The 22,175-nt window shown below is 47.5% G+C and overlaps 1 protein-coding gene across 5 annotated transcripts in view; it reads left to right on the forward strand.

Moving 5' to 3' along the window:
- Positions 1-10,295: 10,295 nt before the first annotated feature.
- TNIK (TRAF2 and NCK interacting kinase) overlaps positions 10,296-22,175 on the forward strand; it is a 150,909-nt gene continuing 139,029 nt past the window's right edge. For 4 of the 5 annotated variants that reach the window (XM_051625896.1, XM_051625897.1, XM_051625898.1 and 1 more), the window contains exon 1: positions 10,296-10,606. In XM_051625896.1, the coding sequence (XP_051481856.1) occupies positions 10,550-10,606 (57 nt within the window). In that variant the 5' untranslated portion in view covers positions 10,296-10,549. The remainder of the gene's footprint in view (positions 10,607-22,175) is intronic. The other variant, XM_051625900.1, reaches the window with a different exon arrangement.

The raw sequence follows: 22,175 nt of genomic DNA on the forward strand, positions 1-22,175 counted from the left end.
ACACTGAGCCATTGTAAAATGAAATACTACATTGTCTACCTTTCCTGTTTGGGCTTAAATACATTCCCTATCTCAAATGTGCTTCCCAGAAGGATATAGTAGCTCTCAAATGACTTGCTGCAATATATATCTCCACTTTGTTTCCTTGCAGACCATATCTGTATGACATCAATTGTACTGGTGAAGAATGCTTACAAACCTATTTCCTGCTGCAGGATGATCACATTATACACAATTACACACTCTAGGAATTTCTCCTGAGATCCAGCTGGGTATGGGCTGGAGTGGCGGAGGAGCTGGAGCGTGTGTGGAATAATGAATCATTCATTCAACCCTCCACGCTGACTTTGAGCTCTTGGGTCGTGTGGTGAGCTGCACTAGCTGCTTATTGCCCTAAAAAAAGCCTGAATCATCTAAATCATTTCCAATTCAGTTTCCACTCTGTCTGTATGTTTTCTGTGTCTTGCCATTTTGTTATTATTTTTATGGTATCAGAAAGCTGTACACAGAACTTCTTCAAAATATCTCAGCAGAAGTCTCCCCTTGCTGTGATGTGCTGTTTCAAACAGAGACCTTCTCAGCAGGAACAAAATCCAGTTGTCCGTGTCCACAAGGTTCCTGTCCTCAGAACAGACTCAGACCAGTATTGCTTGCTGGTGTTACTGGTGGCAGTGGCAGCAGCACTACTATGAATTGGCATCGAATGACTGTGGTGCATGTCTCCAGGATCCCACGCTGCTAAGGGACCTCAAACCACATCATTTCCTTGCCCGAGGAATCTGACAGGCTTATGTAGGACAGAGAAGACTGGAAACACAGAGACACTGTCCTCGTGATGAGTAAGGATTTCACGTGCAGAGTTTCTTCTAAAAATAAGTAAACTGATGCTTTTCTTTAACCCACTATGAGGTCCCTCAAGCAAAACCATGAGGTTGTAGTGTCACAGGAGGGACATGGAGATGATGCATGGACATGACGAAACCCCCTGGTGAGGAGCACAAAGTCTGTCAGGCCACACTGACCATCCCCAAGTGCAGGGGCACAGTGCAGCACCCTGTGAAACCAAACCACCAGATTCTTCTTCCTGGCAAAGTCATGCCAGAAGCAGCTCTCTTGCTCTCCTGGTGAAGCAGCCCCTTGCGTGGTACCATGTCAATTGCTTCCCTGAAATCCAGCTATATTTTTTCACTGCTTCATCGTTATCTGCTATCTCAAAAGGCTGCAGCATGTTTGATAGCTGAAGATTTCCTTTTAGGGAGCTGGCAGCAGATTATCCTGGCTGTTTCTAACAATGTGTAATCTAAGCTGTCACCCACATTTCCAATATTTTGCTTCTGGTAAAGCTACAGCAAGGCTGGAATGGAGCTGAGGTGCCAAGGAGCCCCCCTCACACAGGATGGGATGGTCTCTTTGATCTGGGACCTCACAGATCACATCATCTCTGTGGTGCTCAGGACATGGTTTAGTGGTGGATTTGGCAGCCTGATAAGTTAATGGTTGGACCTGATGATCTCACAAGTTTTTTCCAACCAAAATGATTCTATGATCTCCACCCTCAGGTCATCTGAACTTGCCTTTAGTTTCTCTAACCCCCTTGAGGATCATACTCTATTGCTTTCCTAAGGCTACGACTTCCAGCTGTTTTTTATTTTTTAAATAAGATCTTTAAATCACTTATGGACATGGACAATCTAGTGAAGTGCTGAATATAGTGAGATTTGAGATAAAAATCAAGCAGCCTGTCTCCATCTCCTCCCCATGGTAATGCCCAGACATGCCACTTGGAAGTACCATCCTTTCTGAACAGGCTTGTGTGCTCTCTCTTTTTTCGTAAAGCTCCAAATATAAATTCAGATGGGATTTACTGGTACACAGGGATTTTGCTGGTTTTCTTATTTCACTGTCTGGGTGCTATTAGCATGTGCCCAGCATCTTGTTGATAAAACTGAAGAGGACATTTTCCTATGCTATGTGAGAGAATGTCATTTTGACCCTCTCTGCCTCATTTTTTCTGATTAAATGGCTACTGCTGTTGGTTTTACTGGGTATAATCTGAACTTGGTATTAGGCTGATGGGCTCGTTATGTTCCCAAATTGCTTAATCTGCAATGTCAGGACCTGAAACAAAACACAGGCAATACTGCTAAGGGAAAACAGGGCTCTTTTGAATGCCTGGAAGAAACTGTTGTCTTACAGGTTATTTTCATTATTTTTAATGGGTAATTTCAGGTCAGTTGCATCTCAGCTCTTACAGTAGCAGATGTGAGAGAGAGAAAAAATAAAACAAGGCTGACAGAGGGCCTGCCTGTCTCAGGAGCTCAAGTCCTATTTTCCAAAAGCAACCTGGACATTTAGCAGCCTAATTGCCATTGACTAACAGTCAGGCTAGATCTGAATGCTCAGTTTTGCAGAGGAAAGGGGTAATTCCCTTTCAGCAAACAGCCTGTGTCAGCTACAGCACTTGCAAACTCATACTTTGCTGTACGTGTCGTTTGGTGCTTCTGAGAGCGTGATTGCTCCTGAAGTGCTAAATCCACCACCTGCCTACATAGAGGATAAGGGATTTTTTGTTAGGATATGTCTAAGTTGCTTTGTAAGATATCATGTAAAGCACTGAAATCTTCTTGAACAGCTAAATAACCAAAAGAATTTTTGCAGAGAGGTTTCTTGTGGGGCTGTTGGCTCTGTGTGTTTTGGTGAAGTACTGAGGTACAGAGGGAATTTATCCCTCTGGAAATATCTGCAGCTTGCTGTGGAGTCCAGACTTCAGGATTTTAGTAACAAGCTTTAGAAATGGGTGTCTTTGGCTAGGTCCTGCCACTGATGGCCAGCTGAAATCAGTGCAAGCATTGCTTGCAGGAGATGAGCTTCAGTATTTAATTTTCTTTCTGACCAATGAAGGTAAATGAGACTTGGTCATGTCTTTGTCATTTGGGATTGATCTACCTCTCTTGCCAAGGTTTTTCTCATTGTCCTATTTAGTCCCCAACTGATGGCTTCCTTGTTACAACCTACTGGTGAGAGCCCAGACGTGGGTAGGGTTCCACCTTCCTGGCTCTGAGGCCCAGCCTACTCTTTTCTGCTCTGTTAACTGAAGATGGAGTCATTCCACTGAATGTGCAGCATGCCTTTCATAGACATTTTGAAAACCACCCTACTTTCTTGCCTGGTGTTTTGGTAGTTACTCAGAAATCAAGTGTTAACACTAAAATCATCAACTTTTAAAAATATACCTATTTTCTACATATCCCTGAGCTGAACCAGGTGGTGAGCATGCTTCTCCCATCCTGGATGTCACTCCATTTCCAGGTCCCTGCTGACCACTGGGATGCTGCACAGCTAGGTGAACCTTTGTTCCTTCTTCATGGGTTTTCCTCCTTGTACTACCAGACACTTGCATTCTAAGGACTTTTGCCCTGCTATAATTCTGCAGAGTCAAGCTTGTCTGGCTTTGTGGCTTTCTGGAGCTATTTCTTGGTGTCATGGTGTAATCTTCATGGCCCTCGAGGTGTTAGCCATCCTTTTGTGCCAGGTTTGCAGTTGCATTACCAGCACTAGCCATCGGGCTGCATGGCAGTGGTGAGGACACGGCCACATTGGCCAGTGTTCTTGCCTTGCTCTTCACCCTCTCAGAGAGTTTTCCAATTGTATGTGACCTTCATGACTTTAGCTGGGATTTGTAGGAGTGAAGGCTGTTCTGTATTGCAGGCTGAAAAATGCCTTCTCAGGGTCACAAAACTGATGTTAGAGGAAGTCTGCTGTTCTGCAGAGTTTTCTGTTATGATCTGTACATCAGAGTATGTACACTCGGAAGGGCCTCTGTGGCCTCCATCCATGTCTCTGCCAGGCAGTAGCACACTGCAGAAGCCCTTCCATGTATAAAATCCAGACTCAGATGGCTCCTTTCTGAGGTGGTGAAGTGATATTTTTGGATGCTTAGATGATGGTTTTGTCTTTCAGCAAGTCAGAAAGTCCCATGCCTTTGAAATGCTCCCTCCATTTCATAGCAGAGCAGCATGTCTTGTCTTCAGTGAACATTTGGGTTAGCTTTTTTAAGCTTTTCCCTGTTATGACAGGACCTAGAAACCTTTTTTTTTAAAAAAAAAACACAACATTTTAATCTAATTCCAGGAGGAGCGCTTTCATAGACTGCCACATCTCTGTGAAGGCATGAGGAAGTAAACACCTCTGAGTGAAGCCTCCACAGAACGACAACAGCAGTTGGCTCAAACCCTGTCTTCCTACTCAGACACTAACACTTCAAGCACTACTCAGACAATTTCTTTAAGTTGCTTTAAGGACATCCAGTTGTTTTCTGATTCACTTCTGCTTTGGTCATTGTTGATGAGTGGGAAGTCTGAAATAATCAGTTTTGAAAAGTCTGTTCTGTGGTTTAACCTTTATTTTTTTTGCAGATAACAGACTTTTGCCTTTTGCAGGGTGAAATGATAAATATTCAACATGCTTCCAAAAAGGCAGAAGCATCATGCCTTTGTGGCTCTGCCTTCCTTGCAGAGCAACGTATCTCACAGCCATGGTGAGGACACTGATCGTTAAATGTAAATGAAAATCTGGAAAAATATATATGCCAAGGAGATTTTGCACCTGGATTGCTTCTGATCTCACAGGTCTCTGAACACCCTGTATGTTTGGCCACTGCCAAAACCCTGTGAGACCTTTGTTGCCAGCACCTTTGCTACTTCCAATGTGCAGCTCCAGTTTTGTAACCCCTTTCCTGAGGAGAGATGTTGAGCCCTACCCACCCCTCAGGATAGATTATCATTAAAAAAAAAAAACAACCCAACACAACAAACCCTCACTGTTCCTGAAATGTGTCTTAATTAACTCTTGGCTATTTGCATTTGACAAAAGATAGAGCCAGTTTCTCTCGTTCTACTGATCTGTGCTTAATGCCAGATTGGGGGTGGCTTCAGGTCAGGTGTTTCCCAGGCCTGGGGCTGCCTTTGGTCTGCAAGACAAGCCAAGAAAGAGGAGGGAAAGAGAGAATACTAACACTGGTTGTCTTAGGGTAGCTCAGTTCCAGACTGATCAGCATGAAAAATATATTGGGATGCTAAATAATTTTGATAAAAGGCATTTGAAAAATGGAGCAGCTGTTCCTCCCCATGGACAGGGCTGCAAATCAGGTATTTGTGGGCAGAGGTCCCTGGAGGACTTTCCTGCTGGTGGGTTCTGGAGAATGTCTCTGATCCAGCAGCTCCAGTGTTCCGGGCCTTACCCATACTGACGTTATCCTCGAGATCTCAGCAAAGGAAGGGGACATTAGTATTTTTCTGTGGGACTGTGGGAGCATGATTTGCTGGGGGCAAGGCTGCATTAGGCTTTCTGCAAGCCGTGCAAAAATGGGATTTTGATTGGTTTCTAAACAGTCACAACTGGCACATTTTAAATGACTACAAAAGACTTGACACCCTCCTGAAGAGCAGGGCTGCCCTTTGGTGGCTTGTTTTTGTTTGTTGTGGTTTTTTTTCTTCACAGAAGAAGCATGAAGGAAAGAGGTTAATTGACAAAACAAAGTCCTACATCACCAGTGTGGCATGTTCCCAAATAGTGACATAGAAAAGTATTGCCCAAATAAATGTGTTTGGCCTCTGATGCTATAGCCAGGCTGATGATTGATGGGAGACCAACAAAAGCACCAATGCCTGCTTGCACCTGCTGGGGAGGTGCACCCGTTATTACATACAATTCTGCTTTACCTAAAAAATTGCACCTTTAACTTTTAGTGTTCTGGCAAATAAAACAAAGGCACTTCAAAAGGTATGGGTGCTTTCTACCCTGGAAAAGCCTCCTTTACCTCGTGCATGGCAAGACAGCCAGTCTGATCTCCATAAACCAGGGCAGGGCAAGGCAAGCAGTCCTGCTTCTTGCAGCACTGCTGGGGGAGTGTTTCTGGGCTGGTGGCCTCTTGCTGACTTTGGCCCACGGTGGTAGCCCTCAAGAGAAGGTAAATGCCACTGCAGTGGAAGGGGCATAAAGGAAACCCAGTGCTGGCCCCTGGTGCCAAATATTTTTGGGAAGAGCAGCAGTTTGGAGGGGTGCTGTGGGCGAGTTCAGCTGCTGGAATTGTACCTACTACCATCTCTTTATCTGCAGTGCCCCAGGACTTTGCTACTGAAGTGCACCATGCTGTTCCCTGGGTATGGATCCATTAAGGTATGTTTTGGTTTTTTTTTCAAGAGCCCTTGCTGATTTTCCATTTCCTCCCCCATTGCAGTGATTACAAGATTTTGTAGGTGAACTATGCTTAAGTGAGGGAGCCATTAACCATTTACAGGTTTTTTTTTACTTGTATATAGCTACAGAAAAAATTCTGGCAGCAGGGTTCACACATGTAGTCCTGCTCAACCCCAAGGATGCAATGGAAAACCTTTCCCTGGAGAGGAACCCATATTAGCAGAAGGATGAGCAATCAGTAAGTGATAATGAATCAGTTAAAGTGCATTTGAGAAGATCAATAGATGCAGGTTAGGACACATGTAGTCATTCATTTCTGAGTGTCTTTCAACACAGTTGCATGTTATCATGTTAGCCTAAGACCCATTTATTATGCATTAACAGAGTATTAATTTTTCAGCATACTCCATTCAGTTTGGGCAGAGTCCTTTAACTACTGCATGACATGGATAAACTCTGGGGTAAACCAGTCTGGAGGTGGGGAACCAGAATAACCATGCTGACACCAGCCATGGGGCTGAGTGGTCACAGAGATATTGGGAACAAGTGACCCACCTGTGCTGGTGGAATAAATACTGTATCAGGGCCCAAAAGAGCTTTCTTGTTTGCTTTGTTCCTTTTCTCACTAATCTTTTGGTGAATGATCCAAAGCCTGAAGCACCTGGAGCTCTGGCTAATCAGACAAGGCCTCATGTGTCGTTTAGATTTACACATTCTACTATAGCCCCTCATGATATAATTAAGAGTGGTGGCACTGTTAGATAATTAAATTCAATTTTATGCAGAGACCAAGTGACCTGGATAGTTTATATGTGAGCAGATGCCCTTCAATGAATAGATCAAAACTGCTGATGCTGACATTAGCCCCCCACTGCCAAGAGCTGAGCTTTGGTTCATTAAGGTGCTGGTTGCTCACCAGGGCTGACCATGGCTGGGGACTGCTGCTCTGTAGCAAAAAAAATGACATTTTCACATTTCTCCACTGTTTGAATGGGGATGAAATGGCAAAAGCCAACAAAGTTGCCACAAAATGTTCCCAGCTTATGCCCCCCTGCCTGTGCTGCAGCTCTCCAGGCTGTGACACAGTCAGGCTGGCTGGAGCACAGGGCGTCCTGCAGAGAGAGGGAGCACGGTAGGAGACAACAGGGTCCAGCCTCCATCCCCAGGGGGAGCCTCACCAGGTGGAAACACAATTTCATGCTGAAGACACTCCCAGCAAAATATTCTGGGCCAATCCAACTAGTACTCTGCTTTGACTCATAGTGACTCCAACTGCAACATTTTGTTTAGATGCTCCTGGCAGAAATACACCCCCTCCTTGTAGAAAAAAACCCGACCAAACAACAAACCTCTCTGAAACTTCCTTTTCTACGGAAAAAGCTTCTTGCAGAAAGTGAGTGCCCAGCTGTAGCTGTGGATGCCCCCCTGCAGCCTGGGCAGGGACAGGCACAGCCCGCACAGCAGCTCTGGCATCTCAGGGGGTCACTGCACTCCTGGCTCCCTGCTGAGTCTGCTCCTTGCCCCTGAACAGCCTGGAAATGACAGCCCTCACTGGGATTTTCCTTCAGCTCCCGCTATCAGTTTATGAATCTCTTATGTCAGTGACAACACAAGGGTCCTCTGCATGTTTACCATCTTGACAGACAGTGGACAGATCACAATTAAATCACAGTTTAGCTCAGGACTTTGCATTCATTATGAGGCTCAGGGCGATCCATCTGTTTGCAGGATATATTATTTTATGTTAAAAATCCTTATGTGTTTCAGAAATAATCCTGTGTATTCTTGGATGGAATGCACATTAGAGCAAGCCAGCATCCTCTGTCATCCTGTTTGCTCTTCCCTTCTCTCCCGGAGAACAAAGACAGCAGGAGGAAGTCTCGCATTGGTTTGTTACCGGTTTCCAGGCAGTTTTGCTTTCAGCTTCCCAACTACGAGCAAAACATTGCAATACCCAGGTTTGAACAGATACAGACAACACCTGGCTGACAAAAACACCCCAGCACCATGAAAACATTCAGGAGGATGCTCAGAGGCAATGAGAAGGTCCCTGGTGTTTTACTTTATTCAGTTTAGCATTTTGATCAAATTTTAGAGGGCTAACGACTGCAAGATATCGAGGAGCAATGATTGGTGCCTTTGGAAAAAGGGGATATATCCAGGCAGGCTGCTGTCACTGTGGGTGCTGTGCAGCCCTGAGTGCCTCACCCAAGGCAGGCGACTTCTGCTACCTGCCACTTCAGCAGTTCATTACCCCCTCCAAAAAAAAAAATAATAATCATCACGTTCTGCTGCGCCCTCACAGCCCTGCAAGCCGAAATGCCGGCGCTGCCGCTCCTGTCTCAGCCCCTACCAGCCCTGCTGCCAGCAGGATTAATCACACTAATAAGCCAGTGATGCAGTCCCTCTGCTGCAGGCTGCCCAGTGCTGCCCAGCTTCTGCAAGCACCTCAGTGGATCCCTCCTGGGGGGCTTTCAGCAGCTCACTCAGTCCTTTCATCCATCTGCCCTTCCCAACCCATCCCGGAGAGGCTGCACCTCTGGCACCAGCTGCAGCAGGCAGCCCCCTCAGGACAGCACAATTGTTTGTAATACAATTTATTTTTAATTTATGTTGTGTTTTTTTGGTTTTTTTTTTTTAAGCACATCTCCAACCAGAAAGAGTAAGAAAACCCCATCCGCCTGCCAATTGACTCATGTGTAGGGTTTCCGCTTCCCAGATCTGCATATTGTAAGCTCCTGACACAAGTTGATGTTCTAAGTACAGCTCCCATACGGTGCTCTCAAAGGCAACAGATTTTTTATACATATATATTTATATATGGCACCTGGTTTGGCAGAAATCACATCCGAAAAAGGGAAATAAGGAAAACAGTAAAAGCTGAATCTACCTAGCTGTTGCTGGCTTTGGAGGGGTTTTGGCCAGTTCCAAAGACAGAATAAATCTCTTCATAAATCTCAGAAAGGTCATGGGAATCTTTCGGGGTAGGATGGCTCCTGAGTGCAGAGGGACCAGGGCACAAATCCAGACAACTCGGTCCAGCAGGAGAAGGGGGATTCCTTGATCTGGGCACCCCAAGATACATGAAACGGATGTCTGCTCCTTTGGCACCAAGCAAGACAATGCCCTAGTGCTTCCTGACACTCCAGCCTGGCAGAATTTGAATTCAGCACCTGAAATTTGGCAGCTTTTCCCCCCAGATTTGATAGGCACAGCTGCTCTGGTACTGGAGTAGGGATCCAGGTAGCCCCATCCAAGTTCAGGTCGGCTGGCCTTGGACCAGCCTGGTATAGTGGAAGGTGTCCCAGCTTATGGCAGGGAGGGCTGAAACTAGATGATCTTTAAGGTCCCTTCCAACCCAAACTAATCAGTGATTCTTTAATTTTTCTGCCCACTATTTGCCGTGGGGGTTTATGTGCTAAGGAAGTCCATTTGTGGGGTGAAACCAGGGCTGGGAGCCTGCAGGACACGCAGTAGGGTGCTCATAGGTGTTCTCCTCAGCACACAACACCTCGGCCCCAACCAGCGCATCCCTCTGGAGAGTACCCATCGTAGAATCAAAGAAAAGATTGGGTTGGAAGGGACCTCTAAAGGCCATCCAGTCCAACCCCCCAGCAGTGAGCAGGGACATCTTCAATTAGATCAGGTTGCTCCAAGCCCCATCCAACCCAGCCCTGAATGCTCCCAGGGACAGGACATCTACCGCTTCTCTGGGCAACCTGTGCCAGCGTCTCACCCGCCTTCATTGCGGAACATTTCTTCCTAACATCGAGTCTACATTTACCCTCTTGCAGTTTAGAACCACCACTCCCTGTCCCATCACTACAGCCAGGCCTTGCTACGTGCCCCCCAGCGAGCGGCAGGCGCTGCCGAGGCTCTTCCCCGGCCTTCCATCGCTCCGTGTCCCTGCCGGGCAGCCTGCCGGCGGCGGAACCCACCCGGCTGCGCGGCGGGAGCGGGAGCGGGACCCCGCAGCGCCCCGCGGGGCCGCGGCGGCGGGGCGGGCAGGGCGCGCGGGGCTGTGCCCGCCCCCGCCCCCTGGCGGCGGGGCTCGGCGCCGCCCCCGCCCCCTCCCCGCGTCCCTGACAGACAGCTCGGGCGGCGGGCTCGGCCGGGGAGGCGGCGATGCCATGAGCCGGCGCCGCCGCCATCCCGGCGCAGCCCGCGGCGTGCCCTGCCTGCCGGCAGCCCGCGGCCGTCCCTAGCCGCGCTGCAGGCTGAACGGCAGCGGCGACGGCGGCTTCTCCTTCCCGGCGCCCCGCATGAGGAGAGGCGTTAAGTAGCGCCAGCGCCGCGGCGGCCGCCACTGCCCGCTCGGTGGCGGCGGGGCCGCCTGGCCGGCGGCGGAAACATGGCGAGCGACTCCCCGGCGCGTAGCCTGGACGAGATCGACCTCTCGGCGCTGCGGGTGAGGCTCGGGGCCGGGTGAGGCTCGGGGCTGGGGGATGCGGGTGCGGCTCCCTCCTCTTCATCCATCCATGCATCCGTCTCGCGGTGTGGGGCGGCCGGGGGGAGGGGGGCGGGGGGTTGCGGGTGTATGTGTCGGTGCGCCCGCATGTGCGGCAATAGCGAGACACAGACGTGTGCGGTGCATGTGCGTGTGCATGCCTGCAGCCGTGTGTACGCATGTGTGGGGGGTGTCCATACGTGTCTGCCTGCCTGCTGGGAGCGATACGCTCACCCATGTACGGACGCGCGTACGCAGGTGTGTGTGTGTGTGTGTGTGTGCGTGTGTGTGCACAGCGGAGAGGAGCGTGTGTACCCGTCTGCGTAGGGCTGCGGGGGCCCGGGGGCCCGCGGCCGGTCCCCAGCAGCCCGCGGTCGGGGCAGCGGCAGCTGGAGCCGCCGTGTGTTGGCGGGGCCGGGCAGTGCCCGCGCTCCGCTCCCGCAGCGCACACGGGCGGGGATGGCGGAGTCGGGCATCTCCGGGGTGCGGGAGCGGGGCTGCTTCCCCACGCCAGGCTTTCCAGCCATCTCCCGCCGTGCCCTGTCTCCTTCTCGCCACCCCTCCTTGAAAATGAAGCTCGTCATGTACCCTTGAAATGTCGGGCTTCTCGCACGTCTCAGCCTCTCTACGTGGGCTGTGGCCTGATATCCCCCCTTGGTCTATTTTTTTTTTTTTTTTAATCCTCCCTTGGTCTATTTTTCCTGTCACTTTCTTTCTCCCCATTTTTTCTTCATCCTTTTTGTCGTACGAACAGCTGGTATCCAGCACGGGGAGTCATTTCGGGAAGCAGCGTTGACTGGGGAGGCAGCAGCGAGGCTGCTTCTCTCAACCTGCTGGCGTGCAGAAAGAAATAAAATTAGGCAGAGTCCACCGAAGATTTGCACGACTGTATTATTTAAAAATATTATTTGCTTCAGTGCAACAACAAGAAAAAAAAAGGAAGTCTTATCTTTATTCATTTGCCCTACTTTTCTTCCTGGTGAGTTTCTGGTTGATTAGTAGTGTAAATGATTGCTCAGCAATATACAGTGGAGCGGGGGAACCATCCAGCTTAAAAACGGACCTGGAGCTTTTGTTTCTCCTCCTAGGTGGAAAGTGCCTTGGAGGAGAGGTTGCTGGATCTGGTGGAGTTAATCAGGAAAGCAGTATAACCCGGGGTGGGGTGGGGAAGCGGGCCCTCTCCTCCTCCCCCGCCCCGTGAAAACAAGAATTTTAAGGTGTTGGTTTTGTTTTTAAACGTGCATCGGGAAGTTTATTTGAGCTAGGGCACAAATTCTTTATAAAACCGTCTCCACATGTGCTTAGGTTTTCTTGGTGTGTTTGTGGCTTTTTAATGGCAACGCACACCAGATACAGCCAGGGGTTTGTTTTCGCTTTAGGAGGAAACAGGCGCATTCCCTCCCCCTGAGACCCACCGGCAGTGCCTGTTCTGCAAGCAGAGCGGTGCTGGTGTTCGAGGGGAACGAGCGACGAGGGGACCAGTGGTGGGGTGGGAATGCACAGTGTCCTCCTGCCCAGCCGTGTCCCCTTCCCAGTGGTTGCTGCGCTGGCTGGACCCCAGGGACTGCGTGAGCCTCTGCCCCCTCTCACAGGCAGAGACCTGCTGTGGTGCTTTCCTGTGAACGATGAGAGATGGCTTGGTTTGTAAGTGAGAGGAGAATAGGAGCTTAATTTGCCAAGGAATAGATCTTCTTCTAAACTAAGCTCTTTTAGCACTTAGAATAATTGTTAAAGGTCATAAATCCAGCAGATAGGGCAAGAAGCGTGAATCATTCCACAGGGACTGAATCAGAAATCAATAGTAAATTTGCTGCCTGAGCACAAAACATGGCAGGGAGGAGTAATTCCCCAAGCCTTGCAAAATTTCATTTATTAGAAAAGAAGTGTCACATTGCTGCAGGTTTGTAGATGAGTCTGGATGGAGGAGACATTGCTCTTGTGCCTGCATGTTTGAAGGGGTGAGGGGTGGCTGTGCAGACGCTGCGAGCAGGTAGTGACTGAAAATCTGGCAGAGGGGGTGATTTGTTCCCAGCAGTGGGGAAAGGAAACCCTCGGGCCTCTTTATCTTCAAGTTTGAGTCACCAAAAATGTTCCAGGAGGCTGAGTTTTATGAACAACAAGCAAATGCATATAAAAAAGGTGGACCTTTGCTGATTCTCCCTGTCCTTTGCTTTGGATTTGCAGGACAAGAGCGAGCTGTTGGGAGGCTGGGCACAGCTTGGCCCAAGCAGAACCTTGCACACCATCATTCATTTCAGTTTTCCTCTGCCCGCTAGCTTACGGGGTAGGGTTTGTAGAGCTGGGCTGAAAGGTAACATAGGAGGTAGCAGTCACTTCTGGTTTTGCCACGCTAGAGTTTCTGTTGGCCACACAGTCGAGCTCCACTGCAGCAGCGCATCTGCTTGACGTGCTAGTGGCTGGGCCGGGAACAAAGCACTGAATTCTGATTAAAATGCACGGCCTGGTGCATCAAGTGAGCACACTTCGGGCTCGCTCCTGCCTTCTTGTGACAGATTTCTATCCATCATTATGCACCGTGCTCATTGCCATGGCACCCAAGGGTCCCCGTGTCAGTGCAGAGGGTTGAGCGTGTGAGGAAAGGGCAGGGTGAAGCCTTTGACACCAGAAGGATTCTTAAACTAGAGGTCTTCCTGTGGTGGTGCTGGTAATGAGTATTGTTAATGTTGCAGAAAACTGTAATTTAAAATGATGAGGCCATTGAACAGGTAGTGCTGCATATTACATTGACAAGGGGATAAGATAAACTATATTATAATGTTCTTTTGTACAGGCTGGGAGATATTTTTGCTAGTCCACTCAGCATGTTTAATAGCCGAATGACCTGGCAGTGCTATTAGCAGAATAATGATTAACATGGCGATTCACACAGGCTGTTGACAGACGTGTTTGAGAAGCAGATTCTTGCAATAAAAGGAGAATGGATGTGAGGAGGGATGCAGGGGTCCATGCTCTCTGCTGGTAAATGCACAGCTGATCCCAATAGGAGAATAAGCAGAAAGATGGGGCTGGGTTTAGGAGGTTTTTTTCACCCTTTTTTCCCCTGTCTTGGTGAATGCAAGAGCCTGTCATCTCTTGCTGAAGGCAGTGGCCTTGATCCTTCTAAAATATTCAGGTCAGTAGCTTTTCCTGTGCTGCATCCATCTGCAGGGATGGGCTCTGGCTGGTGGTGGTGGCAGTGGGCTCTTCTGCAGTAGCTGCTACAGCTGGATGCATTTGGGGTGAAGTGCAAGGTGTGTGGGAGGTGATGAAAGCTCTCTGGGAGGAAAACCTTTCTCAGGGAGCTGATAAGCCCCCAGGTGAGACCGGTTTGGGGCAAGCAAATCCCCCTGCTCACAGCTGCTCCTTGTCAGCTTTGTGAGGGGTTCACTCGGAGCTTGAGTCCCAGCTGAAGCCTGGGGGCTTGCAAGACTCATCTGGGTCATACAGCTTGGCTGAGGGTCTCCTGCAAGCCTGAGACTTTGAAAAGAGCTTTGGTTTTTTTTGGGAAAAAAAAAGCTTGTTTTCTTCATGTACCTGGATGTTGCTTTTGTTTCGAACTCATTAACAAAACCCAAGCTTTTGTTATTTACTTAAGCAAAGTGCTGACTGTGCACTCTCTGGAAACTGGATCCTAAAATCATTAGTTGTTTTGAAACTGCCTGGCCTTTAGTGCTCAGGCTCAGAGAGGAGACAGCACAGAATTAAGGAGCTGGTGGGTATTAGCTGTTGCTGGGGAGAATTGGAAGAAACCCAAAAATGTCACTGCTCTTCCTTTAGCTTGGCTTTGTACAGAAGTGAAGTTTCAGTGGCCATTTGTTTGCATTAGTTGATCACTGTCAATGAAGATAAAAGCTCTCATACTAAAAAAACAATGCAAAAACCAAACAAACATGCTGGTATTGTTCTGTTTCCAGAACTTCATCAGTTTATGGCATATTTCAGCATCATTAAAGATTTAGGAGATGTTCTAATGGGGGATAAGCACTGCAAGCTGCCACTCAGGAGCATTATCTGGGCAGCATTAGGGTTATTCTTCCAGCACCTTTTTAAAAACTCTGTAGCTCAACAGATTTTGGGCAGCTTTTGCAAAGGTCACCTTCTTCCTAAGTAGAAAGAGGAACAAATTTGACTAGCAATGACTTCTGGAGATTAAAAAACGACCTGAAAAAACATGTTTATTTTTGCTGTGTTTTATATGATATGCTGCTGTGCAGAATTTGGGACATATCTTCCACAAATAAACGTATGCAGCCAGAATTCTTGAGGACAGACACTCTAAGCAGTCTTCCATCATGGACTTCATCCATCCTCTTCCAGTGTGATTCATTGCATCTGTAAGCTATGGACAATGACTGTGTCCATGTACCTTGTATATTCTTTCAGCCTTTTTTTTTTTTTTGTAACTATAAAACCTTGGCAGCACAGTATTAGTCTCTGAATCATCCCAAAGGGATGACAATGTCCAATTTTCTAAGCCTTTTTTCTCCATCTTGCTTCTATTCCTTGAGTCAAGAGTGTTGATAGTGCTGCAAAAATTTATCTTCTACATATGCCTTGCATATTCTTGTGTCTGTGCTCATGAAAAGTTACAGCAGAAACAAGACTGTCTTCTGGCTAACCTTCTGCGTGGTTGGTTTTTGGTTTTCACCTTTTAGAGTTGTGCAGCCTGGGGGGTGCTTTTCTGCAGTTCTCCCATGTGTCCTTCAGTACTGGTGCTGTGGTTACTCTTCCGTATCTTTAGAGATACTCCACAACATATTTTTAAAGGCATGGGGAGTCTCTCTGTTCTTACAAGTGTTTGTGTGCTGGTCAGCCATAAAAATTAGTAGTTTGGAGTGAATTTATAGCAAAACGTGTTTGAGCAGGTTGAAGTGTGAGCACAAGCATTTTGTTGAATTGAGGTTTGAAGCAATAGTGTTTGATTGGTGTGTGTATTTCAGATAAAGTGTCTGATTTTAAATTTGTGGAAGAGGGAGTAGTTAGAGGAGGCTTTTCTTCTTGCTGTGTGAAGGTAGTGTTCATGTGCCAGGCTCTAGCAGATGTAGTGGTACAGTTTATATGGGGTGAGAAGGGAAGTGGTTTCCATTTGATCTGTATGTAAATCTGCACAAATGAATCATCCAGCTAAAGAAGAGGCTTCCTTGTAAGGCATCATTCACGTGGGACCAGGTCACACCAAAGCTGCATCACCTCCGTGGGCTCGGGCTCTGAGCTGCTCTCTACAAACCCTTGCCTGTCTCCTGCTAACGCACCCCCAGACACTTTGCAAGGGTAATTATAGACATCAGGAGTTCTCTGACCTGCAGACCAAGGACAGAGTATTGATCCTGTCTCATTTCTTCATGTCTCAAATATAAATGGGGAGAATCCTGTTAAGATTTCTTGTGCTTCCCCCAGTAAAAGGCTGCCAGCAGACAAAAGGGTGCACAGTGTGGAGGAGCAGATTTGGTAAAAGCTGTTGTGTCTTGAGGAGGAGAGGATGGTTTTGAGGGTTCAGGACCAATCTCCTGACAGCAACTTCTCACCCAGGACTCAGGAAAACAGCTAATATGAGATTTCATGTTCTCTTTGTAAATTGCTTAGGATTTCTGAAGGAGGATTGTCTAAGGAACACAGTCCTTGGGAAACAGAGAATCCTCCTCTCTCTGCCTTCCACCTTCATGGCTGTCTCAAGATGAGCCCTGCCAGAGGCTGATCATCTTCCCAAGAGGGATGAGGATGCTCAGCATGTAGGGCCCCAGCCCTGGGGTGCTTCTGCAATGGCTCATTAGTGAAAGGAGAGGAAAAGCCACCAAAGTTGGAAAACACCGCTAAGAAGCATAGTTGAAATTCAATTATATCTCTCTGCATGTATGTTTGTATTTTATAATGGCAGAACCTTCCTCCCCTTTGATGGAGGATGTTGCTTTTCCATGTTAATTTTCTGCTGTGCTTGCCAGAAGTTCAAGGCTGTGTGTTGGTAGCAAAAGGTGAGTGGTGGTGATCAGGCAGGCAGCACTGGAGCATCCAGATGCATCTTGCGTAGCTGAGAACCGGCGTTTGCTCCTTCCATGCTAGGTGAGCAAACAGCATGTACTGTCCTGTGCTTGGCTGCTGGGCTGCCCGAGAGCAGCAGAAGGCATGCCCTTTGCAGATAACCAGCTCTTCCCTGCTGCAGAAGCCCTGCTAGATATTATTGGCTTCGTGCAAACACCACCCTCTTGCCAGTAAGTAAGGGGTTTACGCGGTCCCATCCTTCCGATGTACACAGGCTGAAAGCAGCCGTGGCCTCTGGCAAGAGCAGTAGCTGCTTAGTTTGTGCAGCAGGCTGTGAACAGTGAGTTGCTCCTCTGAGTAAAGCCTTAGCAATGTGAGTGCAGCATCCTCTTGGTTTTAAGCGCTGGCGCTGCAGTGAGGGTGGTTGTGTTTCTGTTCACGTGGGCACACGTGTGGTTTTCAGCTTCTGAGTGCATGAAACCTTTTGTTAGAGTTTTTGCTTGCTTCTTCCAGCAATGGCATTTCAGAGTGCAAAATGAAATAAATTGCTCTGAGAGCAACACTTTTTAGAAGCCAGGGATGTTGCCAAGGATTTTTTCCTTTCTAAACTAACAAAGAATCGAAAATTTAATTTAGGTGGCTGACACTTCCCTCTCCTTCCTTTTAAACATTCTCTTTGCTCCTCATTTTGAAACTCAGCAGGAAAAAGCATACTGCCAGCTGAGTCATGTGTTTAGTGGATGACAGAAGTGACTCTTTAGGACCATGCCCTTAATCTGCTGGATGGAGACTTTAGGATGCATTGGAGGTGATAGAGCCTTTGCTGAGGAAGAGATTGCACAGCTTGAATCTAATAACGTGTCTAATAACTGCTCTAGTGTGCTACAGAAATAAAAGACATCAAAGCATTGGAGGCATTTATTTTCATAATTTGTGGGTCAGATCCTTGCAGGACTAATTGGGTGCTGTTTGATGTCCAGACAACAATAGAAATCTCCCTGTAAATCAGAATATATTTGCCTTTTCCTTTCACTTTTGTGCACAAGCATAAATGCTTAGTGTGATTATGAGATAAACTGGCAAAAGGGAAGGTAAAGATGTCCCTACCTCACTGCCATCTTTCTTAGATGAGTTGCATTGTGGGCTATATAGCTGTCACAGTGACCAGAACAATTACATTTATACAATAGCTGGTGGTCCATCTAGTGTTGGTGCTTTGGGAGCACCAAGCAGGTTATTGCCTGCCAATACTTCGGCTCCCCAGAGCGTGAACTGAGAGGGAACCAAAGAATGAGCTTTGGTGGTGCAGATTGTAGGATCTCCCCAGTTGTGGGGAGACTAGCTCACTAGTCGTGGTACCCAGGTGGTACCTCAGATTTGCAAGTGGTTCCAAAATGTCCACCCGCAAAACACAGCAAGTCAGATACGCTGTGTGCTTTGTGGGGGTACTTGGAAAGTTCTTTGTATATATATTTATAAATATAATAGATATACATACAACATATATTTTAATATATACAAAAATAAGCATAGATCCAGCTGTTCCCTCTTGAGTGGAGTAGGACAGCATGGTGGGCTAGTGTGGCTGTGAGTGGTACAGCCTGTGTCCCTGTACCTGGCACATAGACCTTCTTCAAAACACAGACCAAAATTTTCCAAGCTCCTCAGTTGTATGGGAGATGTTGAATTTTCCACACATTTGTTACTGCATGTGAAACCTGGCTGGAAAGGAAGGAGTATTGCCCTTAAACTTGTGGGTTTTGTGTTCTCTCCCACTGAATACTCATGGTAGGTGTTCCTGGCGGGGGGGTTTCCTCATATGTCTGCAGATGCCACCATTTTGGGAGGAAGGATTGATGGGCATGCGAGAAAACTGGTCTTGGAGCAAAACCAGAGGCCAAGGCAACAAAATTAAAAGGTCTTTAAATGCATTTTCTGGCTATGCAGACAGGCTGTCTTCACTGCAATAAATCTTCAGCCTTTACTTATTGATTAGCTTCAGTAAATAGTGTGATGACTCTGCTCTTCCTATTGCTGTTCTGTGGGGATCAGTGTGTTAGTGTGGCTGAAGAGGCTGTAATAGCTAAATGGGATTCCAGTAGTGAGAGCAGTTTACAGATGCTCTCCAAAGTGAACCCTGCAGCCAGTGTGGCTGTTAGACTGCTGTAAATATAAACACAGAGTTCTCCACTGGTGGCCAGGCTGGGAATGGCCGTGTTTTCTAATGAGCAAAACCGTGTTCTCCAAGTTGAGTGCTCTGCCCTGACAGGAGTGCTGTCTTTTCCTGGTTCGCTGGTTGGGGAGCTGTGATGGGTACTTTGTGTGGTGGCTGAAGGGAGCAGGATATGACAACCTTTAACTACACTGTGGTGGAAAAAGCTCTTTAAAGGCAGCTTGGGTTATGAGGTGAAATCCCAGGTTCCTCCGGAGACGGTGGATGGAAAGATAGGATGGAGCAGATGTAAAATTAGCATAACAATGTACCTTTAATTCAACTTGAAGGAAATAATTGAAGACTGGTTGTCACTTACGATGGTGACCTCTGCCAAGATGACTCATGCTGCAATATAATATGAGTCACTTGTTAGTGATGGCCTGTTAAGGAGAAAGTGCCAAATTGCAGTAACTTCTACATTGTGCAATTAAAAGCCAGGATGAAGAAGGGTGTTCTGGATATTGTTGCCTAAAAGTAGCTGATACTTGAGTGCTGAAGCACCTTGACTTGGCTCTGGGGGACTCTAGCATGAAAAGGCAAAGGCCCTGAGCAGAAGTGCTGCTGCTTCTTTGCCCTCAGTTTAGAAGAGTCACGCGATGATGCACTTTGTACTTCTCCTCCCTGGTCTTCTGCATTGAGGTGATGTTGCCTGAGGGTGGGGACCCTGATAGCTCTTCTTCCTGCCAGACAGCTCAGCTGGTTGGAGGCCAAGGTCTTAGAATGAGGAGAGAGGTCTTGGGGGCAGCTTGGCTGGTGGGAGGGCAGGAAGATAGGAACAAGAACCTCCATGGGAAGGTCCCTGAGGTGCTGCTGATGGAGAGCCCTGGGCTGGAGACCTGTAGTTAGGAGCCTGGGGGAGAGGGAGGCAAAGAGCTAAAATTCTGTGGCTTTGTCATCCCCTGCAGTGAGGGCTTTGCCAGGCACAGTCTCTGATGAACTCCTCACCTCTGACGTCTGCCAAATGGATGCAGGATGAGAACTTTTTTATGGCTGTGAGGAACCTGTGGTGCTCCTGTAGCAATTGACTTGAGCTCACACTTGTTAATCATCTACTAACTGTCTTAAATGCTTCCTCATATTGAACTAGTGTTTTACCTCAATAAATGAAGTTTTGCAATCCAGAGAAGAAAGCAGGAGCCTGGTGTGAAGGCACTTGAGACCAGGGCGGGAGCTCACGAAGAAGCAACTGGTAGACTAGCTTCTGGGCTCAGCTTGGGGGTCAGTGCCATGCTCTTTTCTGTCCCTTCACGTGGCAAAGAGACAAGGTGCAGGCGTCACCCTGCTCTGGGGAAAGGGTTTCTAACTTGTCAAGTCTTGTGATTTTTGTCTGTGATCACAAAATCCTATGAAGTCCTGACACCACCAGTAAACTTGAGAGGAGAGTCTTTTTTTCTGGATCTCATAATTATAGAGAAGCATGGAAAAAAGGCCTACCTAAAAGATCATAATCCAAAAGGCAAATAGAAGACTCCAAGTAGTTTATTGGAAATTCAGAAGAAAAAATGGCGATAAATATGTGAGGCCTCACCTTCTTTCTTCCAGAGGTGGTAGATATCCCATCCCTGGATGTATTCAAGGCCAGGTTGGATGGGGTTCTGAGCAGCCTCATCTAGTTGAAGACGTCCCTGCCTGCTGCACAGGGGTTGGATTAGATGACATTTAAAGGTCCCTTCCAAACTATTCTATGATTCCCCGAGGGATGTACCAGAAGAGCCAGAGATACCTTGGCTGCTTCTGCTGCGCTTTCATTTTCTGGGTTAAAAGCTGTCTACCTCTGCTGTCCTTCAACTCTGTCACCTGCTTCAAGGTGTATCTTGCCCTCTGGACCTGGCCTGTTTGCAGTCCAGGCAGGACTACCAGCTCCTGCTGCCTTAGTTGGCACGACTGTGGTCCTCAAAGAGATAGGAGGGTGGTGGTGAAGGGCTGTTGAGGAAGGTTGAGGCTTGAGAAGATGAGAAGTGGTGGACCTGAAGGAGGAAAGCTTTGCACCCAGGTACTGCTGTCAGGGCAATCTGAAGCAACCAGGGGACACAGTGTATGAGTGGTTGCATTGCAGAAAATGGATGTGTAGTACCTTAGGAGCAGGCTTCTCTGACACTGCCAGTACAATGGAACTCAAATCTTATAGGCATCTTCATTTTGTCTTGCTCCTTTGATAATTATCTTTCTCTTCTGTAGCAAGTCTCCACCATAAGTGTAGTGGTCCTCTTGCCATCCTTCTCAGCTTTGTCATCAGAGAGAGGACCCACAGTAAGGAGAGATTTTTCTCTTTGGTAGAGCAAACCAGTGTGTAAAGCTGTCAATTTTCACTGGAACATGGGTCTGTCCATGGAGACCTGAGCTTCCAAGGTACACCAGCTTGCATCCTCTGAGAAGCAGATGTAGTAAAAGCATTACACATCTGTATAAGCAACAGATTTCTCAAGTGGTTCAAAGGGAGGGTTGCCCTGTAGGTGGACAGACCAGAACCACCCACCCCCTCGAAATGAAGTTGTGTAGTTGCCAAGGAAGGTGGGGCCCAAATTCAAAGCTGGAGTTGCTTTCTCAAGACCCTTTCACAAGAAGTTGTGGTTTTGCATTCACAAGTTGTGTGACCTCTTCCGTGCTGCTGTTGTAAAGCCAAGAGCCTGCACAGAGCAAATGTCCTCGAGAGAAGATGCGGGAGCCCTGCTCATTATCAGAACCGAGTAAAACTGCTCCAAGCTAATCTGGCTGCCTAAAAATAGAAGTGGTGGTAGGGGGAGGGACTGTCTTCTGTGTTCATTTGCCCTTGATTTTTCATGACATTTTGCTGCTCTATATTATGTGTCTTGTAGGGGAGACTGTATGTCCTGGTCACACTGGAACAATTCACGAGAGCACATGCTCGTGTCAGAACCATCAGGCCAGGGAGCTTGTTTGGGGTCTAGTAGTTAACTTGCAAAGGACAGTTCTTCAGGTTTATTCCCTCATTTTCCTGCTCCTTGCAGGTTCACAGCTTCTCCCTTGGTGCAGTTTTTGAAGCCTCCCCTGGGGCAGGTCTGAAGAAGTGAAGTGGCTGATGGTGAGGCTGTGAGGTGGGATGGATCCCTGGTGCTGTGAGGTTGTGGTAGCAGGGACATCCCTTGAGTGCACCTCACCAAGGAGTGTCACACCTCAGTTAAGGTTGCAGCATCTACTTTCAGTTAAGGGGGAAAAAAAAAATAATCAAAAAATCTCTTATGAGACTTAATTACTGTGTTATTGTTACTCAGTTTAAAACCCAAGTTTCATAACTGCCTTGTGATATCAAGATTTTTGTTCTTTGTCAGTATTATGTAAGCACCCCACCTTGTGATCATGAAATACTGAAATGTGCTT

Source organism: Apus apus, chromosome 8 (genome assembly GCF_020740795.1).
Source record: "Apus apus isolate bApuApu2 chromosome 8, bApuApu2.pri.cur, whole genome shotgun sequence".
NCBI classification, from domain to species: Eukaryota; Metazoa; Chordata; class Aves; order Apodiformes; family Apodidae; genus Apus; species Apus apus.